The sequence below is a fragment of the Triturus cristatus genome, chromosome 5_2 (assembly GCF_964204655.1).
Source record: "Triturus cristatus chromosome 5_2, aTriCri1.1, whole genome shotgun sequence".
NCBI classification, from domain to species: Eukaryota; Metazoa; Chordata; class Amphibia; order Caudata; family Salamandridae; genus Triturus; species Triturus cristatus.
Window position 1 is genome coordinate 139,843,456 of NC_140588.1, and position 12,418 is coordinate 139,855,873.

The following is a 12,418-nucleotide window of genomic DNA, read 5'->3' on the forward strand; positions in this document are numbered from 1 at the left end:
CGGAGGTCAGGAGCCGCGATCTCGTCAGCAGGGCTCAGATGGTTCAATGACTGGGGGCCGCGAATCACTCAGCAGGCCCAGGTGGTTCGGAGGTCAGGAGCCGCGATCTCGTCAGCAGGGCTCAGATGGTTCAATGACTGGGGGCCGCGAGTCACTCAGCAGGCCCAGGTGGTTCGGAGGTCAGGAGCCGCGATCTCGTCAGCAGGGCTCAGATGGTTCAATGACTGGGGGCCGCGAGTCACTCAGCAGGCCCAGGTGGTTCGGAGGTCAGGAGCCGCGATCTCGTCAGCAGGGCTCCGATGGTTCAATGACTGGGGGCCGCGAGTCACTCAGCAGGCCCAGGTGGTTCGGAGGTCAGGAGCCGCGATCTCGTCAGCAGGGCTCAGATGGTTCAATGACTGGGGGCCGCGAGTCACTCAGCAGGCCCAGGTGCTTCGGTATTCAGGAGCCGCGACAGCGTCAGCAGGCTTCGATGGTTCCAGGTCTTCTCTGCCATTCGTTCCTCCGGCACCCCTTATTATACTCCCCCTGCCCTTTGAAGTCCGGAGTCCTCGCAGAGGGGGCCTTGGGTGACTGAGGGGGTTCGGCGGGATTTCCTGACGCTCGTTTCTTTGGTCTTTTCAGGTGGGTCTGGGAGGGACCCCAGACGCTCGGCAGGCGAGGCGCCTGCTCCCCAGGGGCCTGGTGGCCGATCGAGTCCTCCCGGGGGAAGGCGCCTCTTGGTCTGGCTCGGGGGTTCCCGCTCCCTCGGTCGGACATGCGTGGTAGGGTGTCGAGTCTGTCGGGGGTTCTGGCCGGCCCTCGGGTCTGTGTGGCTGGGGAGGCCGGAGTCGGAGTTGTCGTGTCTTGGGGGTGGTTGCAGGTTGGCTGGATGATCGGGAGGGCATACGCCGTGAGGCCGGTCTCACACCTGGTCACAAGGCCCTGGGTACCTAGGGTACCATTTACCAGGGGCTGACATGTGGCCAGGGTTTGCCAATTTGGGTTTTGGCTGTTGGCAGTTTTTAGGGAAGGAACACAGGCCCTGGGCACCTGATTGGCAGGAGCCCAGGGCACAACAAGGAAAAGTGCATCAGCTATTAGGCAAAAAAGGGGGGGGTTACTGCAACAGAAACCCACTTTCTTACACCTCAAGGTTGACATTCTCTGGGCCAGGTTCTGCAACATATGCGTTGAACTGAGTGCATATACCCTCAGAGGTTTTAAAGCGGTCAAAAATGAAGCTGTACTTTTCGAAGCTGGAGAAAATTCCCCTTTACGGAAGGGATCTAACACTCGTGCAGAGTACAAAAGTGAGGCTTAATTGACTGTGCAAACAGGGAAGAGTGCACTTGTGTTGCAATGAGTAACAGAAAACAATAAGTTCTGGTCACAGGAGCTAGTAGGCTAAAAGCACCCCAGGGCAGGGGCACGAGGCCTTGATGTCTGTACTTTCGGAAATTTGCCTGAAAAGGGAGGCTCTGTGCAAGGCACACCTCTTGAACTGCGGGGTGCAGAGAGAACTTTTTGGAATCACATGTTTTGTGACTCTCCAGGTATGGGTAATTTATGAGAGATTTCTGGGGGTGTTGGGTGTTGTAGGCAAGGCAGGCAGTTCTCATTGTCCATTTAGAATCAATGTGTTGTCATTTGAAGAAAGTGAGAGCTGGGTGACCTGTTCATGGTTTTGGGCACTCCTCGCAAATCACGTAGCATGATGGCACGGCTCTGAGTAAAGCTAGGCTATTTTTCACTGCTGTTTTTTTTCCCCTCTGAGATGTATATAGTGCTAACTTGACCTGAAGATATTGAAGCACTTCACATGAGCACCTGTTGCGTTACACAAGGGCACATTCATTTTTGTTAGGGACAGGTAGATTATGTGATTTGCCCAGAATCACAGGATGTTAGGTGTCATTGCCGAGACTCGAACCCCGTTCGTCAGATTTGAGGTCCACTGCCCTAACCATTAGGCTACATCCTCTCCTGCTGTTTTCAAAGTTTATGGAAGAGTCTATGCTTTAAGTGTTTTGAGTTTGTGAAGTTTAAATCTTGCCATTGCAGTATCACAATGATTACAAAAACATGTTTTGTAAGAGAATGATAACTGGTTTGCTATTTCAACAATCGCATTTCTAACCTAGTTTACTGGGGTCATTTCTCGTTTAATCCGTGTGCTTAACATTTTCATATAGGCAGATTCAGATCCATGCACGAAAATGATGAGAATTAGTAAATTGTTCCGATGCACTTAAATGTCAACAGAGGCATTACAAAGAAGCGAATTACACTGAGTATAATTTGCGCAATAGGTCTCTCAAAGATGTTGTTTTCGATGAGTGCACATATATGAAGCTACTTTTTTAGAGTGGATTTCGGAGAAAGCCAGATTAACATTAAAATAAAGTTTTTTTTGCTAAAGATCTCCTGTCTATATTTTATGTTCAGATGGTGCTTTACAACCGGAGCAAAATGAGACAGTTGCCGGAACTTAATCTGTAGTAAAATACAAACATTAAACATTGTATGGTGGTGCTGGAATGCCCTTTGCAGGGGCTCTACAAAGGGGTGCAAGAACAACAAAGCCTCGTTAATTAAATTGTCTTTGTAAAGACCTGTGAATTAATCGGGTGCGGCCGCATGCAGACCAAGAGTAAGGCTTGACGCTCGACCACACCATGGAATAAGGCTTGAAGCGTGACCACAGCTTTCACTGTACTGTCAAGGATATGAAGGGCATTTTGCTAACCACTCAAGACAAAGTGTTCTGAGGTCATTAGGAAAGTTATTACAAAATACAGCCGCAAGCAATTCAGAAATACAATAGAAATCTTTAAATAGAACGTGGTTATCGGTGTAGCATATTTTGGCAAATGTTGTTAACGGTGTTAGACTGACAGTCCAGTTTACTGTAAGACGGATTCGTATACCAGGCTATATTTTAATAATGTTTTTTATTGTTATTTATCTGCTTTCAAATAATGACAAAACAAAAATATATTGGCAATTGGACATGGAATGTTGTATTCGTACCTTAATATTAGTATTCGGCTCATTAAAAAAAAAAAGATTTAATCAGCCCTTTATATATTTTTAACATTTATAAAACATCATTTTTCAATTGACAAACACATATGCCAACTCCTGTTTGAAAAGTTTTCGCTCCACGTTAATAGCAATAATCTTACACCCACAGGCATTGCAGGCGCGTAATGCTCACCGAGATGTAACCAGTTCTGGGGGATATAAATGTATACCAGTATAGTTATATAAATCGCTGAGCCTGTTTGTAGCAGCTGCTGCTTCAGATCGTGGGGGAAATGAAGGCAGCTGAATCCATTTGCCCTGTGCCCAGAGTACATTTCCAAAAGCCTCTGTGTGCACGCAGGGTAATGAACTAATATATTGAGATGGCAGAGAATCAGTCGGGGCTCACTGCACCGCCGGGGCACGTGCCCGGCTGGGTTAATGGTGGTGCTAGGCTGCTACACCAAGCACCCTTCAGAACCGCTTAAAAAAAGAATGTGTTTCTTCTTGCCCCACTCCAGGCTCCCCAGGGGCACCCTGAACAGAGCCCATGATAAAGGAACGGCGACACTGCTTTGACCCGGATACCTGTAGCTTTGTCATTGCCATTACAATGTAGCCGAACAGTGACACAGCTTTGAGCCCGGATACCTGCAGCTCTGTCATCGCAATTACAATGCCTATTAAAGACCTGTGAATTAGTCTGGTGCAGTTGCATGCAGACAAATGGCAGACCACAACAGCTCCTCTCCCCCACATTAGCCAGGCAGGGGGCCCTTGCTCATGTGCCGCATTAAGAAATACAAGGCAGAATTCAAAACCCATGCGTGTCGCCTCTTTCCCCGGTGCCCATCCCCCCGTTAGCCAGGCAGGGGGCCCTTACTCACGGTCCGAATTAAGCAATACAAGGCACAATTAAAAACCCAAGCGTGCCGCCTCTTTTCCCGGTGCCCACCCCCACATTAGCCAGGCTCACGGGTGCATTAAGCAATACAAGGCACATTTAAAAGCCCAAGCAAGTCCCGAGCTGCTTCCTTCTCGGGCCTAAATTGCAGTTTGGTCTGCAATTCTTTAGCTCCATCAAGTGGCCAAGTGGTGCAACAGCAATGAAAATCTGTGAGACTCGGTTTAAACCGGGTCCGCTGATTTTCATCCGGTAGGGTACTGTCGTTTAGAGTCAGTTTTAACCGAATTCCGGACAGCCTATTTATATATAAAAAATATGCTTGTTTTATTTTAGAACCAACAATAGGTATTAAAATATACTTTCTCAGAATGAGATGCTTTATATAAATACTTTGGCAATATGCAATTGACTTTTGTAGAAAGTTACAAGTGGTTGCAATAGGCAACACAATCATGTATTGAGTTCAATGGAAGTTTCAAGTTATTTGCAACAGATTGATTTTAGGATTACTTTTGGAATATGCAAAACAGGTAAGTAATTACGTTTTCATAATTTATACGATTTTTAAAGAATATTTAAAGTCTGCAGAAATCGACACTTAGAAGAAATTTCACAGAAAAAAAGGCAATGGTTTCCTATAGAAGAAAATTGGGTTACTGGTAAGTACGGTTGTGAATATTTTTCAGTCAGTGCTGGGCACCAAGATCCAGCACTGGGAGCTCACCTAATAGCAGGTGAGTATTTTCGTTTTCGTTACTCGGCTGATTTTTGGTGAATATTTTAGGTTTTGAAAAGTCCTGGACCGGAAAATTGCATTTGTCACCCCGTGTGGGACGGGTATGCTCAGACGTGAGTCCCGTGCTTTCCATGCCACTGGAATCAAGCTATTCTGGCTGAAGAGGGGTGAAACCCCTAGGATGCTTGTTTCCAGTCCAGGGAGGACCTGGCCTGGCAGTTCGGGCTGGACTGTTCCTATGAGGCACAGGGTCAAGACTGATTTGCATATGGCTGGGTTCAAACTGGAACGGCATGGTGAGCAAAAGAACGATGGATTTAGGCCCAGATCTCTGTACTGGGGTGAATGTATGACATTGTTCTGCGTTCTGCCCAAACTGTTGTTTTTGCGGTGTAACAACTGTAACTACCTGACCCTGGGGGACCCCTGAGTCTATGCCCAGAACCTCAACTCTGCCAGTCGAGTACTTACCTTTAAACCGATAACTCTCTTTTCTTCATAGGGTAACATAGAAGAAATTTCAGGAAAAAGCCAGTCAAAGTGTGGACTTTTCAAATCTTAAAATATTCACCAAAAATCAGCCGAGTAACAAACAAATATTCACCTGCTCTTAGGTGAGCTCCCAGTGCTGGATCTTGGTGCCCAGCACTGACTCTGAAAAAATACTTACAACTGTACTTAACAGTAACCCAATTTTCTTCCTTAGGAAATCATTGACTGTTTTTCTGTGAAATTTCTTTAAAGTGTCAATTTCTGCAATCTTTAAATATTCTTTAAAAATCGTATAATAGCTGAAAACGTAATTACTTACCTTGGATTACTTTTGGATAAAGGTCCCAGTACTGAGTCTAGGCACCCAGTACTGGATTACAAAAGTAACGAGAACATACTGTACCTGCAACTTGAATTTTCTTCCATAGGGAATCATTGACTGTTTTCTTTGAAATATTTTCGAAGTGTCAACTTTTAAAATAGCTAAATATTGTTTAAAAATCATCACAGTAATTAAGTCGACTTTCATCAATTGATTCCGAGTACTGACCCAGGACTGAATCTAGGATCCAGTCCTGGAATTCCTAAAGTAATCCTAAAAGTAATCTGTTATAAATAACTTGAAATTTCCATTGAGCTCAATGCATTGTTGTGTTTAAAATAGAGTTGCCTATTGCAACCACTTGTAACTGTTTACAAAAGTCAATTGCATATTGCAAAAGTATTTATATAAAGCATCTCATTCTGAGAAAGTATATTTTAAATCCAATTGTTGGTTCTAAAATAAAACCAGCAAATATTTTTTATATATATATATATATATACCATTATCCTAGAGTTCAGTTATTGTGTGTGAGACCATTTGCTGAGTGTGTGTACAACAAATGCTTTACACTGTCCTCTGATACTGCCTTACTGCTCGACCAAGCTACCACTTTAGAGAGTAAGGTTATATCTAACTTTAGCCTCTGTCAAACCCTTGGGGACTGTGGACTCTGTACACCCTGTACCTATTCAGGAACAGTATATACAGAGCCACTTTCTCACAAAATGGCCATGTCTGACCTGGGGTGGCAGAGTGGGCTAAAGAAACCCAGATCTGTTGACTGGGTGTGAGTGTTTGATTGGTTTTGATGCTCCGTCCATCACCACCCCCTTTTGTACCGCTTTGTTCGCCATAAGTTGGCAGGGTATGCTCAGACGTGAGTCCCTTGCTCACTTTGCCACTGAATTCAAGCAAGCCTGGCTGAAGACTGCTGAAATGCCAGAAACCGGTCCTAGGAAGCTTGTTTCCGGTCCAGGGAAGGCATGACTTGGCAGTTCAGGCTGGACTGTTCCCATGAGGCACAGGGTCAGACTGATTTGCATATGGCCATGTCTGAACTGGGGTGGCAGAGTGGGCTAAAGAACGGTGATGGATCAAACCCAGATCTGTTGACTGGGTGTGAGTGTTTGATTGGTTCTGATGCTCCGTCCATCACCACCCCCTTTTGTACCGCTTTGTTCGCCATAAGTTGGCAGGGTATGCTCAGACGTGAGTCCCTTGCTCACTTTGCCACTGGATTCGAGGAAGCCTGGCTGAAGACTGCTGAAATGCCAGAAACCGGTCCTAGGAAGCTTGTTTCCGGTCCAGGGAAGGCATGGCTTGGCAGTTCGGGCTGGACTGTTCCCATGAGGCACAGGGTCAGACTGATTTGCATATGGCCATGTCTGAACTGGCGTGGCAGAGTGGGCTAAAGAACGGTGATGGATCAAACCCAGATCTGTTGACTGGGTGAGAGTGTTTGATTGGTTCTGATGCTCCGTCCATCACCACCCACCAGGGGTGTGGAATTTAATAAAATATCTACTTGTCCATGGGGCAGGTTGCTTCATAAATCTACTGGTCCTGTAACTAAATCCACTTGTCCCTTTGGTGCCATGTAGCGTGGCGATAAATTATGGCAGCAATCTCATTGTATAAGAGCTCTGATATGGCCTCTCTGATTATGCCAGGGCTCATACCATATTGGTGTTTGAAAACCTGCAATCCCTTTATGTTGCCGCAAATCTACATACTGGAGCTAAAGGTAGTGGTAAGCAATAGTTCCAAGGTTAGAATGCCCTTTTGAGTCCGTGCAAACCTACTAACTTGCATGTTTAAAGGGTTTCCAATAACTCTTCTCTAATCTCTTCCCATACTGAGAAGTGTTGGAAATGTACTCCTGACAATGGCAGACATAAAGCTTCTTCCAGAGTTGGGGAAAAAGTGGTTGGAGGGAAAGTGAACTTGCAAGCAAATCATGAGCAAATCTACACATGCATATTTGCTCATGCTAAAATGCAGTTCACAAATATTTTCTAAGAGTACTATTTCTTGTCCTAATTCTGTAAATTCTTGGTAATCCACGAAAGCTGTATAGCTGCACTTAATGTAAGGACATATACCATGGGTGTACTTTTGAGACGTTCTGTAATAATTGAATCCCTGATTTGGTATGGCGTTGACATTGACCTTTTGTGTAAAATTCCGACTCTCTCTGTATGGGCTGACTTCACTGTGAGTGACAGCATTCTGCTCTTTCACAAGGAGCGTATCGGCACAGAAAGTAGTTTTGTTCAGTGCCAGTAAATACTGTGACAGTGCGTGCTTTTTGAGACCAAAAACAATTTTTGATTTTGCCAATGTTTGTTATAATGGTGAGGGCCTGGCAGCTCCCACACCAATAAGGTTTTACAAAAACCATGCCAAAACAAGTCACACATTGACAAAACTAAAAAGCTGGCCATCAATTTCAGACCTACTGGCTTTGCCAATGCTTGTTTTTTTTTTCCCCCATAATCTTCTTGAAACTTGTTACACTGATTTTTCCATTATGAATATTTTTAGGAAATACTAGCATGCATTAAGACATGTTACTAAATGATGCTGCAAAGAAATGGTACCTGAAATTTTACAGTAGTTTAGCAAAATGATTTTTCCTTGCTTTCATTTTTTTATGAACATTTTATATTGAAAGCAAAGAATAATCAATCTTGCTTTCAAGCTTCTGCAAATATTTGCATCAAATCAGAAAGCATTCTGAGAACATTATACATAGCCTCATGTTGCTAAACTTTGAAAACGTGTACGCACATTTTTATACTGGAAGCACTGTCAGTGATGCAGCCAGAGCTTACAAATTTACTTAGAGCAATCACCCTAATAATTAAATCTTTCAATTAATGAACCATAAATACAAGTTTGAACAGCATTAACATATGGACAAAAATATTACCTTAGCTGCAGACAGTGCCCTTCCCTGCTCCATAGCGTGGTACTGCAAACTGGCAGCCAGAGGGTTTCTGCTGCAGGGGTTGGGCCTACTTGTCCCAAGGACAAAATACACATGAAAACTTGTTGCCCTTGATCCCAAACAATATGTCCTGGGCGTCGGGCTATAGGAATTCCACATCCCTGACCCACTTTTGTACAACACAGTTGTTACACCCTCAGCGGCACAGGGGCAGCCGGGTGCAGAGAGAGTTAGGCCCAATGTTATCCTATGGGAGGCAGGGGGGGGCCTTGGTTGGTGCCTGCTGACTAGCAGGCCACGCGGCTGTGGGAGCTGGACTCCTGGTCACTTGCTCAGGGCAAATGGGGAAGTAGATAGGTGTAGAGGTTACACTGCCAGGGCCACTCGGGCGGCTAGGTGCAGGGTGCTTTTGAGCCTTCGGGCGCTCAACTGATTTCAATGGGAAAGCTCCGGTTTAGAAAGACTGCAAGCTCGGAGATGAATATTCTTCTGGTGCCACCACCACTTTGAGAGGTTAGTTGGGTAGTTGGAGGGTAGGTAGGTACCCCGGAGTTGGGCACAAGGGGGCGCCGGGTGCAGCGGTGCCTTTTGGGGTCGGGAAATCTTACCCTCTGTTGATCGCGGTTGGGGGGGGCACCTGGTGCTGAGGCTGCAGGAGTCTTCAGGAGCGTCAAGGGAAGTCCTTGGGTGCCGGACTCAGGGTCACAGTTGCCGTGGGGTCGTCCTCGTGGTCTTTGTTCACTCGGGCACAGGCCAGGCTTGGCGGGTGCAGTGTGTGAAGGGTTCGTGGTTCCGGGCTGATGCCAGGGATTAGAAGTAGATTTTGAGTAGAGCCTCTACTCATGGGAGTCCCATGGGCTTAGAGCCAAAAGGTAGCCAGGTCCTCTGGGGTTTGTGAGGTTGCTGGCTACAAGAGATGCCGGGTACACCCCCTATCCTGCCTCTCTCCTGTGGGAGGGGGGCAGTACCCTAGTCCTGATTGGGCAGGGCTTCCCATCTTCAAGATGGCGAGAGCCTGGAGATGTGCTACACCTCACCTCCCCACCTGAGGGGTGGGGTTGGCAGGCTGGCACATCCCCTGTACTTATTTGGGATTTCCGGCCAAGCTTCCCGCCAGGGTGGGGGGTTTCAGTGGCCTGGGGAAGCTCACAGAGGCGGCATGCCTTTGAAGCTTCCCCCTGCCCATCCTTGGGGAGGGAATCTAGCACCTCACCCAGGATGTGCATTGTTGCAGGCCCAGGAGAGCAGGGGCTCTCCTACCCAGGGGTCCAGCAACATGTCTGCTGTGTGGCAGCCTAGGCAGCCTCTCAGACCAGACGTGGATTGTAGGTTAGGTTGCAGGGGGCATCTCTAAGATGCCCTCTGGGGTGCTTGGTACATTAAATCCCACACTGGCATCAGTGCGGGTTTAATGTGCTGAGAAGGTTGATACCAAACTTCTCAGTCTTCAGTGTTGCCATTATAGTGCTGTGGAGTTCGTGTTTGACTAGCTCTCAGCACCATGTACTCTTAAATGGCAGCACTGCACTTACAGTGCCCTGGAATGGACCTGGGTACTGTAGGGGCACAGGGCTCCTGCTCCTGTGCCCACACCACTGGCATAGGGCACCCAGCTAGAGGGGTGGCTGATGTATGCCAGGGCAGTGTAGGTGGTGGGCATGGCACACAGGGATGTGTGCCATGTCGACTCTGTTTTGTCTTGTACCCAGACACTCAGCCTGCAAGGGCAGTGTGTGTGTGTTAGGGTACAGGGCATCTAAGGGTGGCACATTAAGTGCTGCAGCCCTTAGAGGCCTTACCTGGTCACAGGGCCCTGGGTACTTAGGGTACCATTTACCAGGGGCTGACATGTGGCCAGGGTTTGCCAATTTGGGTTTGAGGTGTTTAGGGAAGGAGCATAGGCCCTGGGCACCTGATTGGCAGGAGTCCAGGGCACACTCAGTCATAGTACATTCAGCAAAAAGTGGGGGCATACCATGCAAGAAAGATGGCACTTTCTCACAGACAGTCTCAGCCAGATAAACTGTTACAGAAGGTAATTAACTTGTTCGTTATGTTTAGTGTGCCTTTTTTTAAATTCACTTAATTTAGAAACCATTGTTTTTACTCGGCATCTGCACTCTCCATACCAAGTTTTGTTAATATGTAATGCTGTACAGTGCCAGATCACTTACTTTTTTTGCATCCTTTTTTTGTCACTCCTTATTCTGTCCTCAAAGTATGAGCAATCACTTAAATTCTGCCTATAGAAGGAAAAAACGACATGGGAGTTTGGGGACAGCATTTGTATCATACAAAATTCATGCTCATCTCACTGTCCAAGTGCTGCAAAAGAAATGTATACCGTTGTTCTAATTGTCTGCCTTTTAGGGAATTCACGTATTACTGAAGAAGGTAGGAGGAGCTTTTTGGAGCGTGAACGTGCTGCCCGGGATATGAGAACTGAGCAAAAAGACAACCAAGAGGAATGGAAGAAATTCTTTCTCGGAGGTTCAGGTGCTGAGAAGGCTACTTGGGGAGATAACATTAGAAAAAAAGAAGAACCATGGAAATCGGGTATGTTTGTCATTAATCATTGTATGTCACAGTGGTGGACTGCAGTGTATTTTTACGTTCAGGCTGAATTAAAAAAACTATTGGCTCTTAAAGCGATCGAAAATCAAAAAGATAAAGGCTGCCTGGCAGTTGGTTCACTGCAGTTATTGATGCATATAAAGCATATGGCCTGGTGATATTTAAAAAGGCCTTATTTTAATTTCAATGTGTGGTCTTACTTTAAAGCAGCACGTTTTTAAAATCGATGACATGCATGCAGAAACAAGCATTGAAAATGCACTAGGTCTCGCCCTCGTTTAACTTGAAGCAATTCTGTTTGTAATTAGGTGGCTTTTTAGCTTTGCTTTTATTTGTGTTTTTCAAACCGTCATGGACATAACATACATATGTATGCATATATGTATACATGCATTTATATTTGTATTTATAGATATGCAGATGTGTATATATTTAAATATACACATATATACGCATATGTATATATATATATATATATATATATATATATATATATGCGTTTACGGGTGAAGGAAGAGGAGAAGAGGGGTGGAGGGAGAGGGGTGGGGGAAGAGGAGGAGGGAGGGGGGTGGTGGGGGGTGGTGGAGGAGGAGAATGGGAGGGGGAGGAGAAGGGGGGGAGGGGTGGAGGAGGAGGAGGGGTGGAGGAGGAGGGGGGGTGGAGGTGGAGGAGGAGGGGTGGTGGTGGTGGAGGCGGAGTGGTGGAGGTGCAGGTGGAGGAGGGGTGGAGGAGGAGTGGTGGTGGTGGAGGAGGAGTGGTGGTGGAGGAGGAGGAGGAGGGCTCGTGGAGGAGGAGGGGTGGTGGAGGAGGAGGACAGTGAGTAGTAGAGTAGTCATGTACATAACATACATATGTATGCATGCATTTATATTTGTAGTTATATAGCTATGCAATATATATATATGTATGTATATAAATGTGTGTATGTGTATATATATATATATATATATATATATATATATATATATATATTACCTACTGGCGGTCGCCAGTAGGTAGTTATAGTTAGGACCACGTTTCCATAGGAAAACCTCAACATTCTATTTTGAATAACTTTGGCGCCGGTCGACGAATCCTCGCGAATTTCTCAAAATAGGTGGGGCGCTACGCTCCGCTCCTACCCTGAAAGTCTCGGGGGGATCCGTCAAGCGGGGGCTGAGATAAAAGGGGGGGTCCCAAAACGCGTTTTTCCCATGCATTTTTCCATAGGACCTTTAGAACGAGCTACAGCCCGAACGGCTGAACAGAATTACTCAAAATTTGGCAGAGAGGTAGTCCCTAGGTCAAGGAAGTGCCTTTTGTAGGTTTGGTGTAAATCTGTTCAGTAGATTCTGAGAAAATAGCCTTTAAATCAATATATATATCTGAGCCCGCTTACGGTACGCTTACCGTACGCTTACGGTAAGCGTACGGTGGCGTGCGCGAGCG

At 46.1% G+C, this 12,418-nt stretch overlaps 1 protein-coding gene across 4 annotated transcripts in view; it reads left to right on the forward strand.

Moving 5' to 3' along the window:
* The window catches only part of LOC146822725 (uncharacterized), a 410,295-nt gene that overhangs the window by 166,029 nt on the left and 231,848 nt on the right, over nt 1–12,418 (forward strand). For all 4 annotated transcript variants that reach the window (XM_085606916.1, XM_085606918.1, XM_085606915.1 and 1 more), the window contains one exon: nt 10,787–10,972. In XM_085606916.1, the coding sequence (XP_085463042.1) occupies nt 10,787–10,972 (186 nt within the window). The remainder of the gene's footprint in view (nt 1–10,786; nt 10,973–12,418) is intronic.